Genomic DNA, 16699 nt, shown 5'->3' on the forward strand with positions numbered 1-16699 from the left:
TTCGTCGTTTCACCGCGAAATACGTTCCCTTTCGCGGCGCTCGCAATAATTTTAATTATTGCGTAACATTAACCCCGCGATGACCTCGGGAGTATCTACTCTCCTCTCCCTCCTCCACCATCCCCCTCCCCTCACTTCGGTGTTACTTATAACTAGACCGCGGAACGTATGGTAAACGTACGAAGAATTTATGAATGTATGCATTTATGCAGAGTGTGATATTAATATTTGCAGAAATAATTTAGGAAACTGGGTTTGATTTTCATATTAGCGCTAACCATAAGTGAATTAATTTTGTGTACAAATATGAACATGAATTATAACGTGTTTACGTAATAATTTATTCCTTTTCTGGAATGACGTGAGGCAAGGTTGCATTTCTTAATTAATTTGTTGCTCTTGGTAGATGGATACTTTCCATTTCATAGTGGTAACACATACAGTCAGTATACCCTTTATGTTTATTGATGAAATTTGTCTAAATCAAATAAGTTTGATCTTTCCAAATAAATGTTTCATTACAACTATGCACTCCAAACCATTTCGACTACTTTTGGACCATTTTTGATTTGGCTGTAATTTTTTTACATTATAGTACCCCACTAAATACCTTTTTGTGAATTTTTTCAGATTATTGTACTGAACCAAAAGAAAACATAACGAATTTAAAAAAAAAAACGTTGTTTTTTCCTCAAATAGCTATAACTCTGCTAAAAATTGACCGAATTAGACGTCTTTTTTTTTTTAAATGTGCGTACTTGAATGAACTTTACGAAAAAAATACAAATCAAATTTCGTCTCGTATATAATTTCTTAATTTTTCCAGAAACGAATTTAAATTTTTCAAATTCAGACACTTTTAATTTTCTCCTTCTTTTTTCTCCTTTTTTTGTTTAATTGAAAATAATTTTTTAATACCTAATAATCCTCCTAATTCAAATCTGATACAAATCTCGATGAAAATAAGACACGAAGTGATTCCAACAGACAAACGCGACGGATACCATCAGAAACCCTTTGCTCGTCATCCTAAGCCCGTCTGGATATTAAACCGAAGAACGGATTACGTCAATTACGAAGTATTCGCGATACGTCAAGTCGGCTGATGCTGTCAATTAAAAAGTTGCGAAAATTTCGTTCCCCGTGGCACGGTCGATCGTTCCCGCCGCTCCCTGAACTTCCGTCGGTAATATTTCTACCGGCGAGCTGTAATTAATTCGCCTCGAGGGGTGTTTTAATCAGCGGGGCCAAAGGAACGAAACCCCCGTTCGTCTAATGAAGTCATCGTGTAACCAAGGAATTTCCATTGATCGCGCCGATTCGCGAAACTTGACCCCGCGTACGCTCGCTAACGAATCCACTTTTCGAACTACGGAAACGTAAAATGGATTTACTGCTTTCTGTCGCGCGGGTGTTCTACGCCGTTGTAATTACTCGCCGGACCCTTGACGCCACGAGCTGCTTAACGTCGCTTCGGGCATCCGGCTGTGATTTATTTATTCGTGTCGCCGAGCTCGGTAGAAACACTTCTTAGAACGCGGAGCATTAGTCCGCTCGCTCCGGATACGGATAGGTTCTTGCGGTAGCGAAATACCCTTTGAGACGTTTCGCGTTTCGTTGTTCCGAACGTACAGGGATGGGCGGAATGCATTATTTATTATGTAAGAGCATCGACGTGAATCTACAGGGTAGGTTAGTGAGAGATAGATTTGGTAATGGAAGGAACAAAAGATCGGGAAGAATAGAAAGAATATATCAATGATGATATAGGAAAGTAAGAGGATTCTAAATAAATGTAGAAAATATTGGAAGAAATTTTATCTCAGGTTTCTTAGTTTCTTTGAATTTTCTGATTGCTGATTTCACCTTTTTATTCCTTTTTTCCATTTGTTCCTTTAGGGACGTAGGACCGTAAGGGTTAATGAAGATTCTCTCAAACCTCAGCTGACTATCGGTAACCTTCCATACTACAATCTTCGATTTACTTTGGCGAACCTAAAATTTAATAATTTTTGTTACATAATCCTGTAGATTTTGTCGCGAAAAATCGGAAAATGCTAATTTTAAGGCGTGGAATCTACTGGTTCAGAAGTTATGAGCAGTTGTAGACATACCTTTTCGGTAAAACAGTTTCTAGTTGGTGGTGGACTACATTATACAACTTTTATATTGCTATAACTAATTTTGATATATATATTTCGAATTATCGGAATTGGTTCGGGCTTATTTTTACGTGGAGGAGAGATAAAAAGGTTCACCTTTAACTGCTCATAACTTCCGAACCAGTGGATTCCTCGCTTTGAAACTAGCATTTTCGGATTCTACTCGCCGAAATCTATAGAATTATATAAAAAAGGACCTAAAAATCTTAGGTCCGTCAAAGTACATTTTAACCATTAATATACACCATAAATTATTACTACGCAACTTCAACTACTATTCCAAACCACTCGTTTCTGCTCATAAATGGAGTTTTACGCTCGAATAATCCGAAGTAATCTTCGGAAATTTATCGAGAGAAACTGCTCACCTCCAGCGAGATTTCCAGAGAGTACGACCGGTAAATCGAGAGATCAGTCGTTATTTTCTTTTACCATGTTCATCAATGATTCACCAATGAGTGTCCAACACAGACACGCACCCACACTCGCGTCGTGTATCTCTGTTCGGCCAAAAGGGTGTGTTTGGTTCGGGCGATCACGTACTGGGAGCTGATGCTGATTCGAGCTACTTCAAACAGTTCGACTCAGTTCGAAACAGTTTGACTTTTGGAAGTGGTTTTACATTTCGACGCTTTGACGTAAGAGCAGAATTCTTCAGAAATTGATCAAAGAAAAAGAGGAGCGCGCGGTAAATCGAGAGCTTGCCAATCGTTCTTTACTTTCGTTTCGCTTAAAATTCGAGTGTCGCGTCAGTGAACATGTTTTCTATTGCTGCATTAATTTTTGAAGTATCGCTTTTATAAATTTAGAAAGTCTGGCTATTGTAACGACGAGAAAATAATTTAAAATGAGAGACGAAATGGAAGGAAATACGTAATTAATTCCACTTTTTCAAACATTTTAAATGTAAGTGTTGAAGCACTTGGTATAGTAACTTTTTATATTTATAATAACTTTCCTGTATAATCAAGATTGCCACCATTAAACGACCAAACTTCACCCTTCACCCTTAAAGTCATTATTCCAAAAACCAGACTTTCTAAATTTACAAAAGTGATACTTCGAAAATAAATGCAGCATTCGACTATACTGATATTTAATAAAAAACATTCACCGACATGCCAGACGAATATTTAGTGAGATATCCCGGCCATCTACTCCATGAGACACATATATGCAAACAGTTAAACGAACCGCCCTGTGACTGGAGCTGTTTGCTGCAATAACATATCCCTTGCATCGGTGAAGTAGCAACCAACCGAGGTGTAAAGAGTCGAGGAGGGACTGTGACGATGATCCTGACGAACGCCACGCGCTAACAAACTATTTAACGTCACCTTAAGCTCCCCTAATCTTGCTGGTAGACTGCGCCGGCTGCCGTATGATATTTGTCGTTACATGGGTTGCAGGTTACGAGAGCACAGCACCAGTGGCGGCCATAATGGGTCCTCGGGAGCAGAGGGTGTCGTCGGGGTCGACGATCACCTTGAGGTGCGTCATATTGTCCCCGTATCAGACTCGGCCCATCAGGGGCGTTCAATGGCTACGGGATAACAAACTCCTAACATTCCAGGTAATGCAGCAAACCTCGGTCGCGTCGGATGGACTCTAATGAAATTTTTTTATTCGACCTTTCCCTTCCCGCGTACTCCGGGGGTACTTCCCGCGAATCTCTGCGAGGAAAAAAGGATCGCGATTGTATGTCATAGTGATGACGGGAGACGTGGATTTGTATGTAGGTACATGATTCGATGATTGTCCGTGTATATATTCCTTGGAAATGTTTAATGGAAATAATTTGTGGAGAATTCATAGGGGTTGATTTGGAGATTGGTAATATTGTGGGTGAGGAGAAATTGGATGGTGAGATGGTTAGACAGGGAAGTGGGGTGGAATTTGATCTGCGTGGATCAAGTGCTTCAAGTGTTATTTAATGCAAGTGATGTTTATTATGTAATTTTGCATTTGAGATGACAAAGAAAGATGGTGCACTACCTTTAATATTCTTCAATATTATGTTTTGGAGATTGGTAATATTGTGGGTGAGGAGAAATTGTATGGTGACAATTAGACAGGGAGGTGGGGTGGAATTTGATCTGCGTGGATCGAGTGCTTCAAGTGTTACTTAATGCAAGTAATATTTATTATAAAATTTATCCTTGGAGATAATTAATTGTAACAAAGATGGTCAACTACTTTTAATATTCTTCAATATTATTAACTGTATTTCAGAGACTTCAGCAATGCTTCCTTGAAAGCAATCCCATTTAATTTCAAGAGCTCTACAAAAAAAAGAGAAAATAGAGATACACCACACTGCACTTTGTTCCATTTTAAGAAGACGTAGAATTCTAGAAAGTCTATGTCACATTACAAGGGGTAGCCTCGAGTTCACTCACGCCATCGATAATTATCCTGCAATATTCTATATGGGGTGTTCAGCAACAGGTGTTTGGGGCTTCAAGGGGTGACTCTACGTACCAAAATAAGACGAAAATCAAGTACGACGAATATACATATAATTTAGTCCTACTGTATATAAATTTACTCGATGTGAAACTATTTCTAGATATATTACAAGTTTACTTAGGAAACCAGTTCGTCTATTATTTCATTATTTTTTCACACATTATTCCTTCCTACTGTATATAAATCGATGTGAAGCTATTTCTGGATACAGTCAGTTCCATAAATATTCGTACCCTCTATCGAAGAAATTTGTTTAAATTAAATAGTACATTTGATGTTTCCAAGTGCATGTTTGTATAAATATTTTGATGAACATATAAATGTATACATCTAAACTTATTCATTTGCTAATATCAAAACTGTTATTTAATTTAGTCAAACTTCTTGAAGAGACATAGAGAGTATGAATATTTATGGAATTGACTGTATATTACAAGTTTATTTAGGAGACCAGTTCGTCTATTATTTAATTCTGTCTTTTCTCATATTATTCCTTTCGAAAATCTTATGAGAAGCCTCACATACTTGTGACCTAATGCTCCACAAAATCATAATTCAACGCTGCCAATGGCCCTACTGCGGCACTCTCTGGCACGTTTCGACACTAAACGGGAACATCGAGATCGCACTGCTTGGCACTCAAACTGTTAAGGCAAGTTTCGTACTCAACGAACACATGAACTATAAACTTAATCTCAAGATTAATTTAGACGATATCTTACAATGTTCACGTGGCAGTAGTAATAATTCCGAATGCAGCACGCAGATTGTAGTGATTAACGAGCGGGGATTAAATCATTCCTACTAGAACGAAAAACGATCCAAAGCAAGATTGTTTTAATGAATTAATTTAAAAAGAAATTTGATTATGAATATTTATTTCATCGGCTCACAGCGTTTTTCGCTATATAACGGGACATGAATTTCGCCAGTTCGAGAATAAAAAGATTTTCAGTCTTAAAATAAATTCATTTCCAGAGAAAGTAACCTGGGAGTAAAACTTTTCTGAGTACTTCAAGATAAGGAATATTAGGCGAACAATCACATGCAAATGAAAAAAATGAATATCTAATCAGTAGACTGCGGATCTTTACGCATTTATAGGAAATTTGAATCTGCAAAAGCTTACAAAATGCAAACAACATGCATAAATATAAAAAGGATTGAAAGTAAAGTTCATATTATAATATTTGCAGAATACAATAAATTCCTATTTAGGTTCAATTTTTGTAGGCACGTTCGCGAAGATTTTATTTTATATAAAGATTCGCAGTTTACTGATCAGTATTATGTCACAAGTACATACAAACACGTCTTCCAAAGGCTCGAGCCCAAAAACCGTCCACGTCGATACTCATTTCATCCGAGAAGATCGTCGTAATTTATCTCGCGTTATTCATTAAGGAATTACGAAACCGTCAACGTTCCCGAGGACGTATATTTAACTTTCCCCAGCCGTGACCGTTTTCGATAGTAATATACGCTTGGTAAACATCAGAGCGCGCCAGGAAACAGTGTGTACATTTTACAGATGAAACAAAAAAAAAAAAAAACATAATCTGTCCCTGACGAGCTCGACCGAAACGATCTACGGAATTTCCCATTGAATTTGCCGTTTGCATTATTTACAGGCTGCACGAGGCGGAATAAACGTGGAGACCGAGAGAGGCTCGGCACGCACGGTCTCCGAATTGACTTTGGCGTCGGTCACGACGAACGACGTCGGAAAATATTCGTGCAGACCGACGGAGGGACGAACGGACACCGTAATGCTGATCGTCGACCCAGGTTAGCGTTGAAAATTTCGTTTATACCGCGGAAAAGTTCGTGGGGGACAATTTCTCTTCTCCTTTCTTCGCCAGCGATGTTGACAGGGAAATTTCCACGACGTTATCGAACCTTGTATATTGTGTATTTCTCCATTTTTATTACACTTTGCAGGCTTGGTACCCTTTGCAGACTATCCTAACGACTGGAGAGTCGCTTTTGAGCGGCAAACGAAGAGTGTAATATGATCTATTGTCTCACCGATACGTTTCGGCCGACTGCTTTTTTTCCTCGGACCTCTTTCTCTTTCATTCAAATGTAGACACAGAATAGAAACCTCGGCTTCTTGCACTTGTCCAGGCTTTACTGTATATGGAGTTTTATTTACTGGTGACTCTATTTTAAGGAATGATAACTATGATAATAATATTTTCTGTGTCCTATTGTGGTTTTTAATGGGATATTTAAAATACATATGGTTCAAGGTTTGAACAACCCTCTCTCTAACACAAGCAGTCAACTAGCCTTTTATTTGTACTTTCAAGAAATAATAATTACAATAAAAATAATTTCTGTGTCCTATTGTGGTTTTTAATGGGATATTCATAATACATGTGATATAAATCTCAATTGTCGTAAAATATTGATCCTCTTCAAGGTCTGAGGACCTCTAATCAGGAACCACCCTCTTTCTAACGCAAACAGTCGATTACACTTTCAATTATAATTTGATTCATCCATGTTAGATTCCAGAAAATCTATTTATTCTTGAATTCCTCTTACCAACGAAGCTTCGAACACCAATATCAGTGTATGAACATGCCAACAATGTATATAATACGAGGTGTAGCTCTAGAACACTACAAAACAACACCCCCAGCGTTTCAAAACTCTTACCAACATTTGCGATGGCTCATCAGCGATCGAATCGCGTTTTTCCCGAAGGAAAAACGTAAACATCAAACCAGTGGCGAAAGAATGAAACAGCGGTACCGAAGAGAGGGTATCCCCATGATCTAAAGTCGCGCCTTAAGATTACTCGAAACACTTTAAAGTTTTAAGGAGGCGGCAGTATTTCACGGCGGAACTATTTGTCTAGCTCAGCCCCTCGGTTCGCCGCGGACGTCGTTTGGGGTCGCAAGAAAGAGAGAAAATCCCGGGGAAAACGGGTGGTTCATGTGTCCGCATGAGAAATAGAGAAGGAAAGGACGGAGCACGTGGCTCGAGCGTCAGTAGAAAGGAGAAAGCGGACCGGTGGCAAGGGCGGAAGGGTAAAGGAGAGCCGTAAGCACACTTGCATGCGGAATTCACAGGCAGTAGTCTCTATTATCGTGAATTTTCCTTCGGAAGTTATTGCGAGGAAGCGGCGGGCCGCGCGACGTCGCATTTTTCCTGGCCGAGCGACGCCCACCATCGCTACGTGCGCGCGTATACATGCACATGCGTGTGCAACCGCCGCGCCCTTATTCCTTTTCTCTTGTTCCGCGGGCACAAGGCTGCCGGAACTCGCCATAAATCAGAACTTCGCCGACTCGTTTCGTAGTTTCACAGATTGCGAATTTACGCGGTTTAAAGGCGACGCTGCCGGAGCGGTCGCTGTTTCCTAGCGATTTTTCCGCGTTCGGAGACGTTAAATGCGTTTTGATACCATTTGCGGAGTGGAAACGATGATGGCTGGTGCGAGGCCGCATCTGAGATGGAATTACGCTTTTTTGGGTGTTTTTTTGTTGGGTAGGGAGCGATGAGGGTGCTCTTTTAAAGTCGAATTTCGTGGGTGAAGAATTGGAGTGATGGTGTGGATGTTTGTGGGATTATGGAGAGAGGAAATTTTGGGAGAATGAGCGAGGAAAGTGTTGATGATACAGTAGATGTTACAATGAGTAGATAATGAGACGTACTTTTTTTTCAATTTTAATTTATAGTTTGTATTTGGTAATGGTTATTCGAAAAAATCGAAAAAGTTGAGTTTTTTGTACGACAATTTTGATTTTGTCAATTTTTTGATAAATATCGTAGTTGAGACCGAAAAAGTTGAGATTTTTGTACGACAATTTTGATTTTGTCAATTTTTTGATAAATATCGTAGTTAAGACAATTTATTTGACACATCTGATATTTTAAAAATTTTATTTGTAATTGTAATTTGAACCTACAGAAAAAAATAATTTTGAAACTACTTCAGGGTGTGTAGTATAGAATAATCCAACAGAATAATCTAACAGAAAATGATTATTCCCTAAAAAGTACCAGTTTTGTGCTTGCATATCTTCGGTTGCCAAAGAAAACGTTCTAGCGTCTTCCGACAACGGAATTGACGATCTCAAATCTGAAAAGTATCCTTCGATCCATCACCCGTTGTCGTACGGACACAGAAGTCGTCGGACGCTTCGTTGAACCGAGTACAATGAAGGATGGTACGCGTTGTAAAAAAAGATAAAAGGAAAACGCGGAAAATAACTAACCATTTTCCACCGGGAACGCCCAGAATTTTGGGGTAACTCAATTCATTGTATGATGAAACGGTAGACAAACGTCGTTCGTTACGCGAAACGTGTAACATTTTGCTGGGGGATATCGATCGCCCAGATAAATCAGAGTTTCGCCAATTCGCCGTACGGTTTTCCAAATTGCGAATTTACGCATGTTTATGGCCACGCTCGAGTAGATAGTACCAAAAGAATTACCGTTCGAACGCAATTAAACGCGACCGTCACGATTGTTCGACGAGGAGATGATTTTTACGAGCTTATAGGGACACAAATGTCCTCATAAATATCGTCGTAAATATCGTGTAAACTGCGTCTCGATGAAACACCGTACCAATCGCGGGCTCGAATAAATTGTAAATAACGAACGGTAGCTTGGAAGGAATTATTAACATCCAATCCTCGCTCGAATCGTGCAATTATGGCAGCGCGCTGAGAAGTTGGTCAGTTCTGTGGCTAGGAGAGAAATGCGTCCAATGTGGACGCCACGAGTGAAATTACCTGTTACTATATTGAATAAAGGAGACAATAAACTGAGGAATAGCAACAAAAGTTTGTAGATTTAAGTAGCGAGCATCTAGACATTCTAGACATATTTTTGGTAAAAATGTTTCTCCAAAAATAGAAGAAGAATGGGTTGCGCATTAAGTTGAACGATTTTTTTAATAATTTATTTTGTTTTTTACATTCCCAAATGTATTTCCATGAATAAATTAGAATATATATGTACTGACGTAACAAATATGACAAAATTATAATATTCTAATCAAATATAATCTAGGTGTTTGTAAATATTTTTATGTGGTATATTTAAGACTTCTTCGTTAACAAAATCTACAATTAAAGAGTGTTAAATAACTATGCTACTTCATGGAATTTTCATAGAATTTTTAAAATTCATTAACCTCTCGCTGTCCTACATTCTAGAAACATTGTTGATAAAAATGTTTCTCCAGAAATAAAATAAGAATAAATTGGACACTAAGCCGAAGGTCTCTTTCTAATACTCTACCTTAACCCCAGCGATTGAATCCATCGCTGAGACTTACCAGTCACTCGCAATGGGCGATCACTGCATTGCATTAATCTTGGCCAGTTAATTATTGGTTTGTAATTATGGTCATTAACGACCGAATGAAATTAGCGTCGTACCCTTCCACAACAAGGTTTTATGCCCGACATGGTATTTCCCAGTTAATTAATTTCTCTTCTTCCCCTCCCTTTGCGACTAATATCCTCCGCCTCGTTTAATATATTACTGTTTTCGGACGATAACGGACGACTCGCGTAATTGCAACGAATAAATACAGCCGAGAAACCCGAAATGTAAGGGGAGAAAGGGGGCGGAAAAAAAGAAAAGTATGGATTCCCGTTCCTTCCACTATTTTCCGCGCGCGTCGCCGAGCAGCGCAGTTACGTATGCACGCTCGAAAGCGTTTACCAGGGCCATAAATCAGAACTTTGGCGACGCGTCCCGGCGTTCTGCAGATCGCGAATTTACGCATTTTATCGCGACCGTGGCGTTTCCATCGGGGATGGGATTAAAGGCGCCTGTCGTGGCGATTTTTATATTGCGCGCGCCGAACAACACGCGTCGCGAGCCCTGTAAACATCGACCACGAAATTGCTTCGGGCTGGCTTCGAGACGCTGCTAACGAATACCGATAAGTTATCGAGATATCGATAAGGCGGATAGTAGCAACCCTGGCTGAACGAAACGAGTATTAAATTTATCGTTGGGATCTACTTGGTCGTATTTATTACTGAATGTATCGCTATGGATGGCTTTGGATTATATTTAAGTTGTGCAGTCGCGTAACGAAGAATAAATGCATCAACGGTATGAATAAATGGAAATTGACTGTTGTTGGTGTGCCGACAATGGTGATCGATAAATCGTTCGACAGTAGTCGTTCTTGGGACTTTCAAAGAGATTGGCTTCTTCTTATTGGCTTCGTCTTTTGATATTGAAGTTATTCGATAGGCTCAAAAACTTCTGTATATCAAGTTTCTTCTAAATTCAGTCATTTTTTGCATTTTGTGTCGTTATATTGCATCCGCCATTTTGAATTTCTAAATGTCTGTCAGTCATTTATAATTGCCTATAAAATAGGAAACTTTGAGGTGTCATAGCTCAGCGTGGAATTGTCCGATTCGATTCTACCAAAATTCAAATTAAAGGGTGGAATTTCTATTATCTAATAGGTATTTACAATCATTGTTAGATACTCTTAAACAATTGTCTTTTTAAATATATAATTATTAAATATTACTCTTATTGTACCATGTAGGTATTATTAAAAATCATGTGGACTGTTACCTCAGCTAAAAAGTTGACGGACCACTGGTCTAGCGCGTCGGTGAATCAATCGTCTTAAATAATGAACTGTAACGGTCGTTTTTATTAATCGATGCCCCCCCCCCCCTCCCTCCCTCCTCCGCCAACGTTGAGCAGAATCGACGAGCGGTGATTAATTAATCGGGAATGGCCGTAAAAGAGAGAAAAATGACTTTTTCGTAAGTTCGCAACCAGCGCAGGCAACTGAAAAGCGTTCCGTGTTAATTTTTCACGCGACTGATACGATTCGTTGACAATCTCCCCAAAGCAAACGGGTTTCCAAGCGAAATGGATTCGACGATTGCACGGAATTGCGACAAAACGCTATCTCAGCGGACCGCTCGCGAAAAGCAAGTTCGTCGGTTTCAATCGTACCACAGTGCACATTATTTATTTGTCGAATCGTTGGTCAAGTTGTGTGCAACGGAAAAGTGAATTTAATTTGTGGAATGGAATTTGTGATTAAAAGGATATTTTCAAAAGCGAAGTTCGAGTTCTAAATAAAATTCGAAAATAGTATAGGTAACTGGAAGCTAGTTGAAATGGTGTGAAGGAATTAGTAGAAACACATTGCTACTGAAACAACCCCAAGAGTTCCTTAGACTCTTACTTAGAAGAGTAGTGACTCAAACTCCTAGTGACTCAAACTCCTAGTAACTCAAACTCCTACTGACTCGATCTCCTAATGACTCGATCTCCTAATGACTCGATCTCCTAATGACTCAAACTCCTAGTAACTCGAACTCCTAGTGACTCGATCTTCTAATGACTCAAACTCCTAGTGACTCAAACCTTCATCGCGAGCAACTAGTCTCAAATAAACCTCAAACTATTTCCATACACATAAAGTGTCCTACATTTCCCAAATAAAAATTTAATAATATATTAAAAAATAACAATCCAATTCCACCCTAGTGCCTCCAAATAAACTCCATCGCGACGAAGTTGGGGAATCGTTGACACAGTAATTAACTTTCTTAATGAAGTGGTCCTGGCAGCTTGTGTCACGAGGAGTGAGTTTCCGCGTTCGGAAGCTCGCTTGAAAGACGAGGAGGTTCAGCGAACGATGGAACCGGCGGTGGATAGAGGTGGGTTGGATGGGCGGTGGTATAAGACAGGATTGTTGCAGGAGATGGTGGCGACGACTGCGAAACCCGAGGGGGGAATGGGTGGCCGCTGTTAAGTTTTGATATATGCGCGACGTTATTTACGATCGCATAAGAATTAGCTCAGACAGCAAGCCGGTCTGCCGGCGGGCAAAAAGCTCGGCTTTGCGCCGCGGACTGGCACTGTACTCCACCGGTTTTTTGCCACCAGCGCTTCCTCAAAAGTCGTTAAACCTCGCGACGCATTCGACGAATCAACCAAATGACGCTTCTTGTTGGGGACGGTATCGATGGGAGTTCGGGCGACGCTAATTCGCCTCGTGTATCTCAATTACCAGTTGGACGAGTTTCTTTCGAGGCTGATATGGCTTCTTACCGGGCTTCAATGAAGCCTGCAATATTCTGGGGACCATTAGGAAATCATCTATTTTTCTTCTCTTTAAAAAATTTTTTTTATTTAATTTTTTTTATTTTATTTTAGTTTATTTTGTTCTATTTAACTGTTTATATTAACTATATTAACTATTATATTAACTATTTATTCTATTTTTTCTATTTTATTCTGTTTAGTTTTCGTCAGTATAACAGTTTTGACTACTTAAAACTAATAACATCTTTAATATCATCAATTATTTTGATTTTCTCAAAATAAGTTTTTATTCCTTTTATATATTTTGTCCATTTAAACATTGTTTAATATCAACAGGAAGTTTTTCTTAGGTTCTCATATTTGCACCAATTGGAAATTCCAGTAGGATATGTTTAATAGATAATACCGAATTACAATTTTCACATCTCAGCCTGTCAGGAAATCATTTATTTTATTTACATTCATGATTGTATTTATACCTCCAACTGTATTCTTCAACCTAAACAAACTGAATTATACCTACTTCTTATTTTTAAACTTCTTTTGCGTTATTTACTAATGCAATCCCCACCAATAAATATCACAAAATTAATATACTTAAATCCTTCTGGTCCCCTTTAGCATAACCTAAAAATAAAATAAAATTCTTTTTCACCAACCAGTACACAACGTTTCTTCCTGTTCTTTCCCAAGGAAGAATTATTCAATTACAAATGTAAAATCAAATAAAATTTGCAATATTGCGTTACTTTTCAACGAAAGCCGAGTGAAAAGTGACAAATAATGAATAATGCAACGATCCTGTATTATACCACCGTCTTTCCTTCCCTCCTCCCACCACCACAATCTCTCACTGGTTCACTCGTTTGCCGAGCGAGCTTCCGAAGGTGGAAACTCTCCTCTCGTGACAGAATCTGCCAGGAGCACTTCCAGAAGCGGCCAGATTAAAGATACAATTCCGCGATTCTATTAATTAAGAAAGTTAATTACGCTCGGAATTCAATTTTCCTAATTGCATATCGCCGCTCCATTCGTCTCGAGTCCTATCCACAATGTCTTCATACCCAACTTCGGCCTTCAAGGCCACTCCAGCCGTTCGCCAAAAGTTTTCTTTTCCTTTTCTCCCAAGACACGCTTCCCGTCGTCTTTTTCTTCGTCGTGCCTTCATCCCGTCTCGCAGTCACGGCTCGAGCCCGATCTCCCCTCTCCCGTTCTCCTCTAGTGCTCTCGCTTTGAGATTTCAAGGGCCTTCGGCGCGGAGGATCCCGAATCACGGAGTTTCCTAGGGTAATCTCCTGGAATCCGTTCCTAAGTGGGCAGTCTGGCAATTTTGCGATCAAAAATTGATTATCTTTGCGGTTCCTTTAGGGTTCGAGGGTTAAATGCATTATCCGGAGAATGATTGGCATAGTGGCTCGCTCAAATTGAGCAAGCGTGATTAGTTGTATTTAAATTAAGCGTATCGTAATTGTAAATAAAATTCTGTTGTACCACTTGAAGATTAATACATATAAATTAATTACATCGTATTTTTTCGCGTGATAGGTGAGCAGTAGTGTCTTCATTTGTGTATGAAATGGTGAACACTCCAATAAAAAACAGTCAGTAAACAGGTTACAGTTAGTATTCGTACCTTTTATGTTCACTGAAGAAATTTGTCTAAAAGGTTTGATGTTTCCAAATCAATGTTTGATTATAAAAATATGTACATGAATAAATTTTACACATGTATATATTTATAATGAAAAATATATTTGGAATCATCAAAGCTATCATATAATTTAGTATGAATAGTTATGGGACTGACTGTATTTCTATCTATTTCTACTGTGATCAATTAAATGACTGGCTTCAACACACTTTTTTCAATTGCATGCATACTTCAGACGGTACTAAATTCAATAATACATGAAACAATCATGTATAATTTTAATATTCTTGTTTCTTAATTACTTTATTTAAGGTCCCATCAACTACGAGGTTATTAGTGACCACGTCGACGATTACAATTTAATTATAATTTATTTAACATGTTATATTTCATTGATATCTTGAAGAATTCGATTTCATCATTAAGAATTGACTGCAATTTTAATATTCTACCCAAAAAATCAAAACGATCATTAGTAACCTTAAATTATGTCAAAAAATAATTTAATTTAGCCCCAGCAAAGCTACCAAAAGTTTCCCATTCCCGAGTCTACAGAAAGTTAAATTATCTATAAGCAATCCACTGTAACATACCTTTTCCAAAAAAGAAACCCTCGCCCCATTTCCACCCATAATCCATCCCCAACGCATTTGTCATCCCCGAAATTTTCCCGAAGCCAGCCCAGCGGAAATTAGGTAGCAACGCTAATTTCGCATTATGCGTTATTGATATCGACATCGGAGGCCGTTCGGGTCCCATTGTTGACCTTAATAAGGCTCTAAGCCGGGGTCAGTTTAAGGCCAACGCTTGGCGGGTCTGGCGAATCAGCCTTAAGAGCGGCGCTGATCTGGTTCGCCGTGGTTGGCGGGTAGCCTTACTGGGTCAGTAGTGGTAGCGGTAATGGATCGCATAAATCAGCCATAAGTGCTCCCGGTAAGCCAGCCTACCGAGCTTACCAAAGAACTGTAGATCAGCGCGCGGTGCTATCAGACGCTACGAATTAAAATATATAATGCAGCGATTAAGGAAAATTATTAGGGCCACTCCGTGCCGTTTTCGTGGCGTTTGAACGATCCACTGGGACGAAACCTTTATTCGCTGCGAATTACCCTGGCGACCATTACCGTCGCTAATCGATTCGCGATTATTCTCGTTGTTCTTCCGTTCGTAATGCCGAACGTTCGTCGTTCCGTCTTCCGTGCACCGTGTGTTATTAATCACTGTTTTTCTGGTCGATTAAGGAAAGGTGATAACGTCTGGTCAGGATAGGTAAATTGACTAGTACTACTGAGTACTACTTGAGGCGTTATTTTGATTAGGAAAAGATGAGAGTAATTTTTGAAACATTTCAGGATTTGTATAGCGACTCGAGTTTATGACGGAGGTATGACTTTATCGTTGTTGTGGGGATTAAGGATTTTTGTGTATATTTTCTGGAGCTCTAGCTTCTAGAGTTCTTTGAGGGAAGCTTCGTGTTCCAATCAGGATTCGGTAATTATGGGATTAAAGAGTTTTGTGTACATTTGCTGACACTTTTTAGAGCTCTTTATAGCTGAAAATGCAGTTGTATAAATAAAATGATGAATCTTTCAGGATATATCAGTGGTAGTAACAGTAAAATAAAATGTTTTACATGGAAGTTACTGATATTTATGTAGCTGTATGTAGAGATGGCAATTTTAGCTAAAAATGAAATTGTATAAATGAAATAATTGATATCTCAGAATATATCAGTGATACCAAGAGGAAAATAAAATGTTTTACATGGAACTTACTGTTACTCATGTAGCTATATGTACAAATACCAATTAGAGCTGAAAATGAAATTGTATAAATGAAATAATTGATATCTCAGAATATATCAGTGGTACCAAGAGGAAAATAAAATGTTTTACATGGAAGTTACTGTTACTCATGTAGCTATATGTACAAATACCAATTAGAGCTGAAAATGAAATTGTATAAATGAAATAATTGATATCTCAGAATATATTAGTGGTACCAACGATAAAATAAAATGTATAGCTATATGTATAAATGCCAATTTAAATTTTCTTTTGTTCGCGACCGTAAGGACAGTGATTATCAGGATTCATCGGATCGCCGTGTCGAAGGAATTGGTCGGTGAACTTTTATTCCAACGGATCGACGTGTCGATGTGGAAGATTCTCCTGTTGTCGCGGGGAAGTGTTTGGGTTACGACCAGCTCGGTTTCGCGAACGATCTACAAGCTCCGAAAGTTGCGCGAGTGGCACTCCAGTTCCTCTAGTTTCCCGTAGGTGTTCTTGGAAATCCCACCCCTGTCCCGCGTTCTCCAGCAGTCGATCGTTCTTGAAGCGCTACTTCGTCG

The 16699-nt window shown here is 39.0% G+C and overlaps 2 protein-coding genes across 5 annotated transcripts in view; one reads left to right on the forward strand and one right to left on the reverse strand.

The window, feature by feature from the left end:
- Positions 1–16699, reverse strand: part of LOC128877866 (zwei Ig domain protein zig-8-like) — a 458647-nt gene that overhangs the window by 172065 nt on the left and 269883 nt on the right. The window lies entirely within an intron of this gene.
- LOC128877868 (hemicentin-1-like) overlaps positions 1–16699 on the forward strand; it is a 170826-nt gene that overhangs the window by 144160 nt on the left and 9967 nt on the right. Inside the window, exons 6-8 of one of the 2 annotated variants that reach the window (XM_054125483.1) lie at positions 3572–3735; positions 6263–6419; positions 6573–6952. In XM_054125483.1, coding sequence (XP_053981458.1) covers positions 3572–3735; positions 6263–6419; positions 6573–6646 — 395 coding nt within the window. In that variant the 3' untranslated portion in view covers positions 6647–6952. Of the gene's footprint in view, positions 1–3571; positions 3736–6262; positions 6420–6572; positions 6953–16699 lie in introns of those variants that run through there. The other variant, XM_054125482.1, reaches the window with a different exon arrangement.

Source organism: Hylaeus volcanicus, chromosome 6 (genome assembly GCF_026283585.1).
Source record: "Hylaeus volcanicus isolate JK05 chromosome 6, UHH_iyHylVolc1.0_haploid, whole genome shotgun sequence".
NCBI lineage: Eukaryota > Metazoa > Arthropoda > Insecta > Hymenoptera > Colletidae > Hylaeus > Hylaeus volcanicus.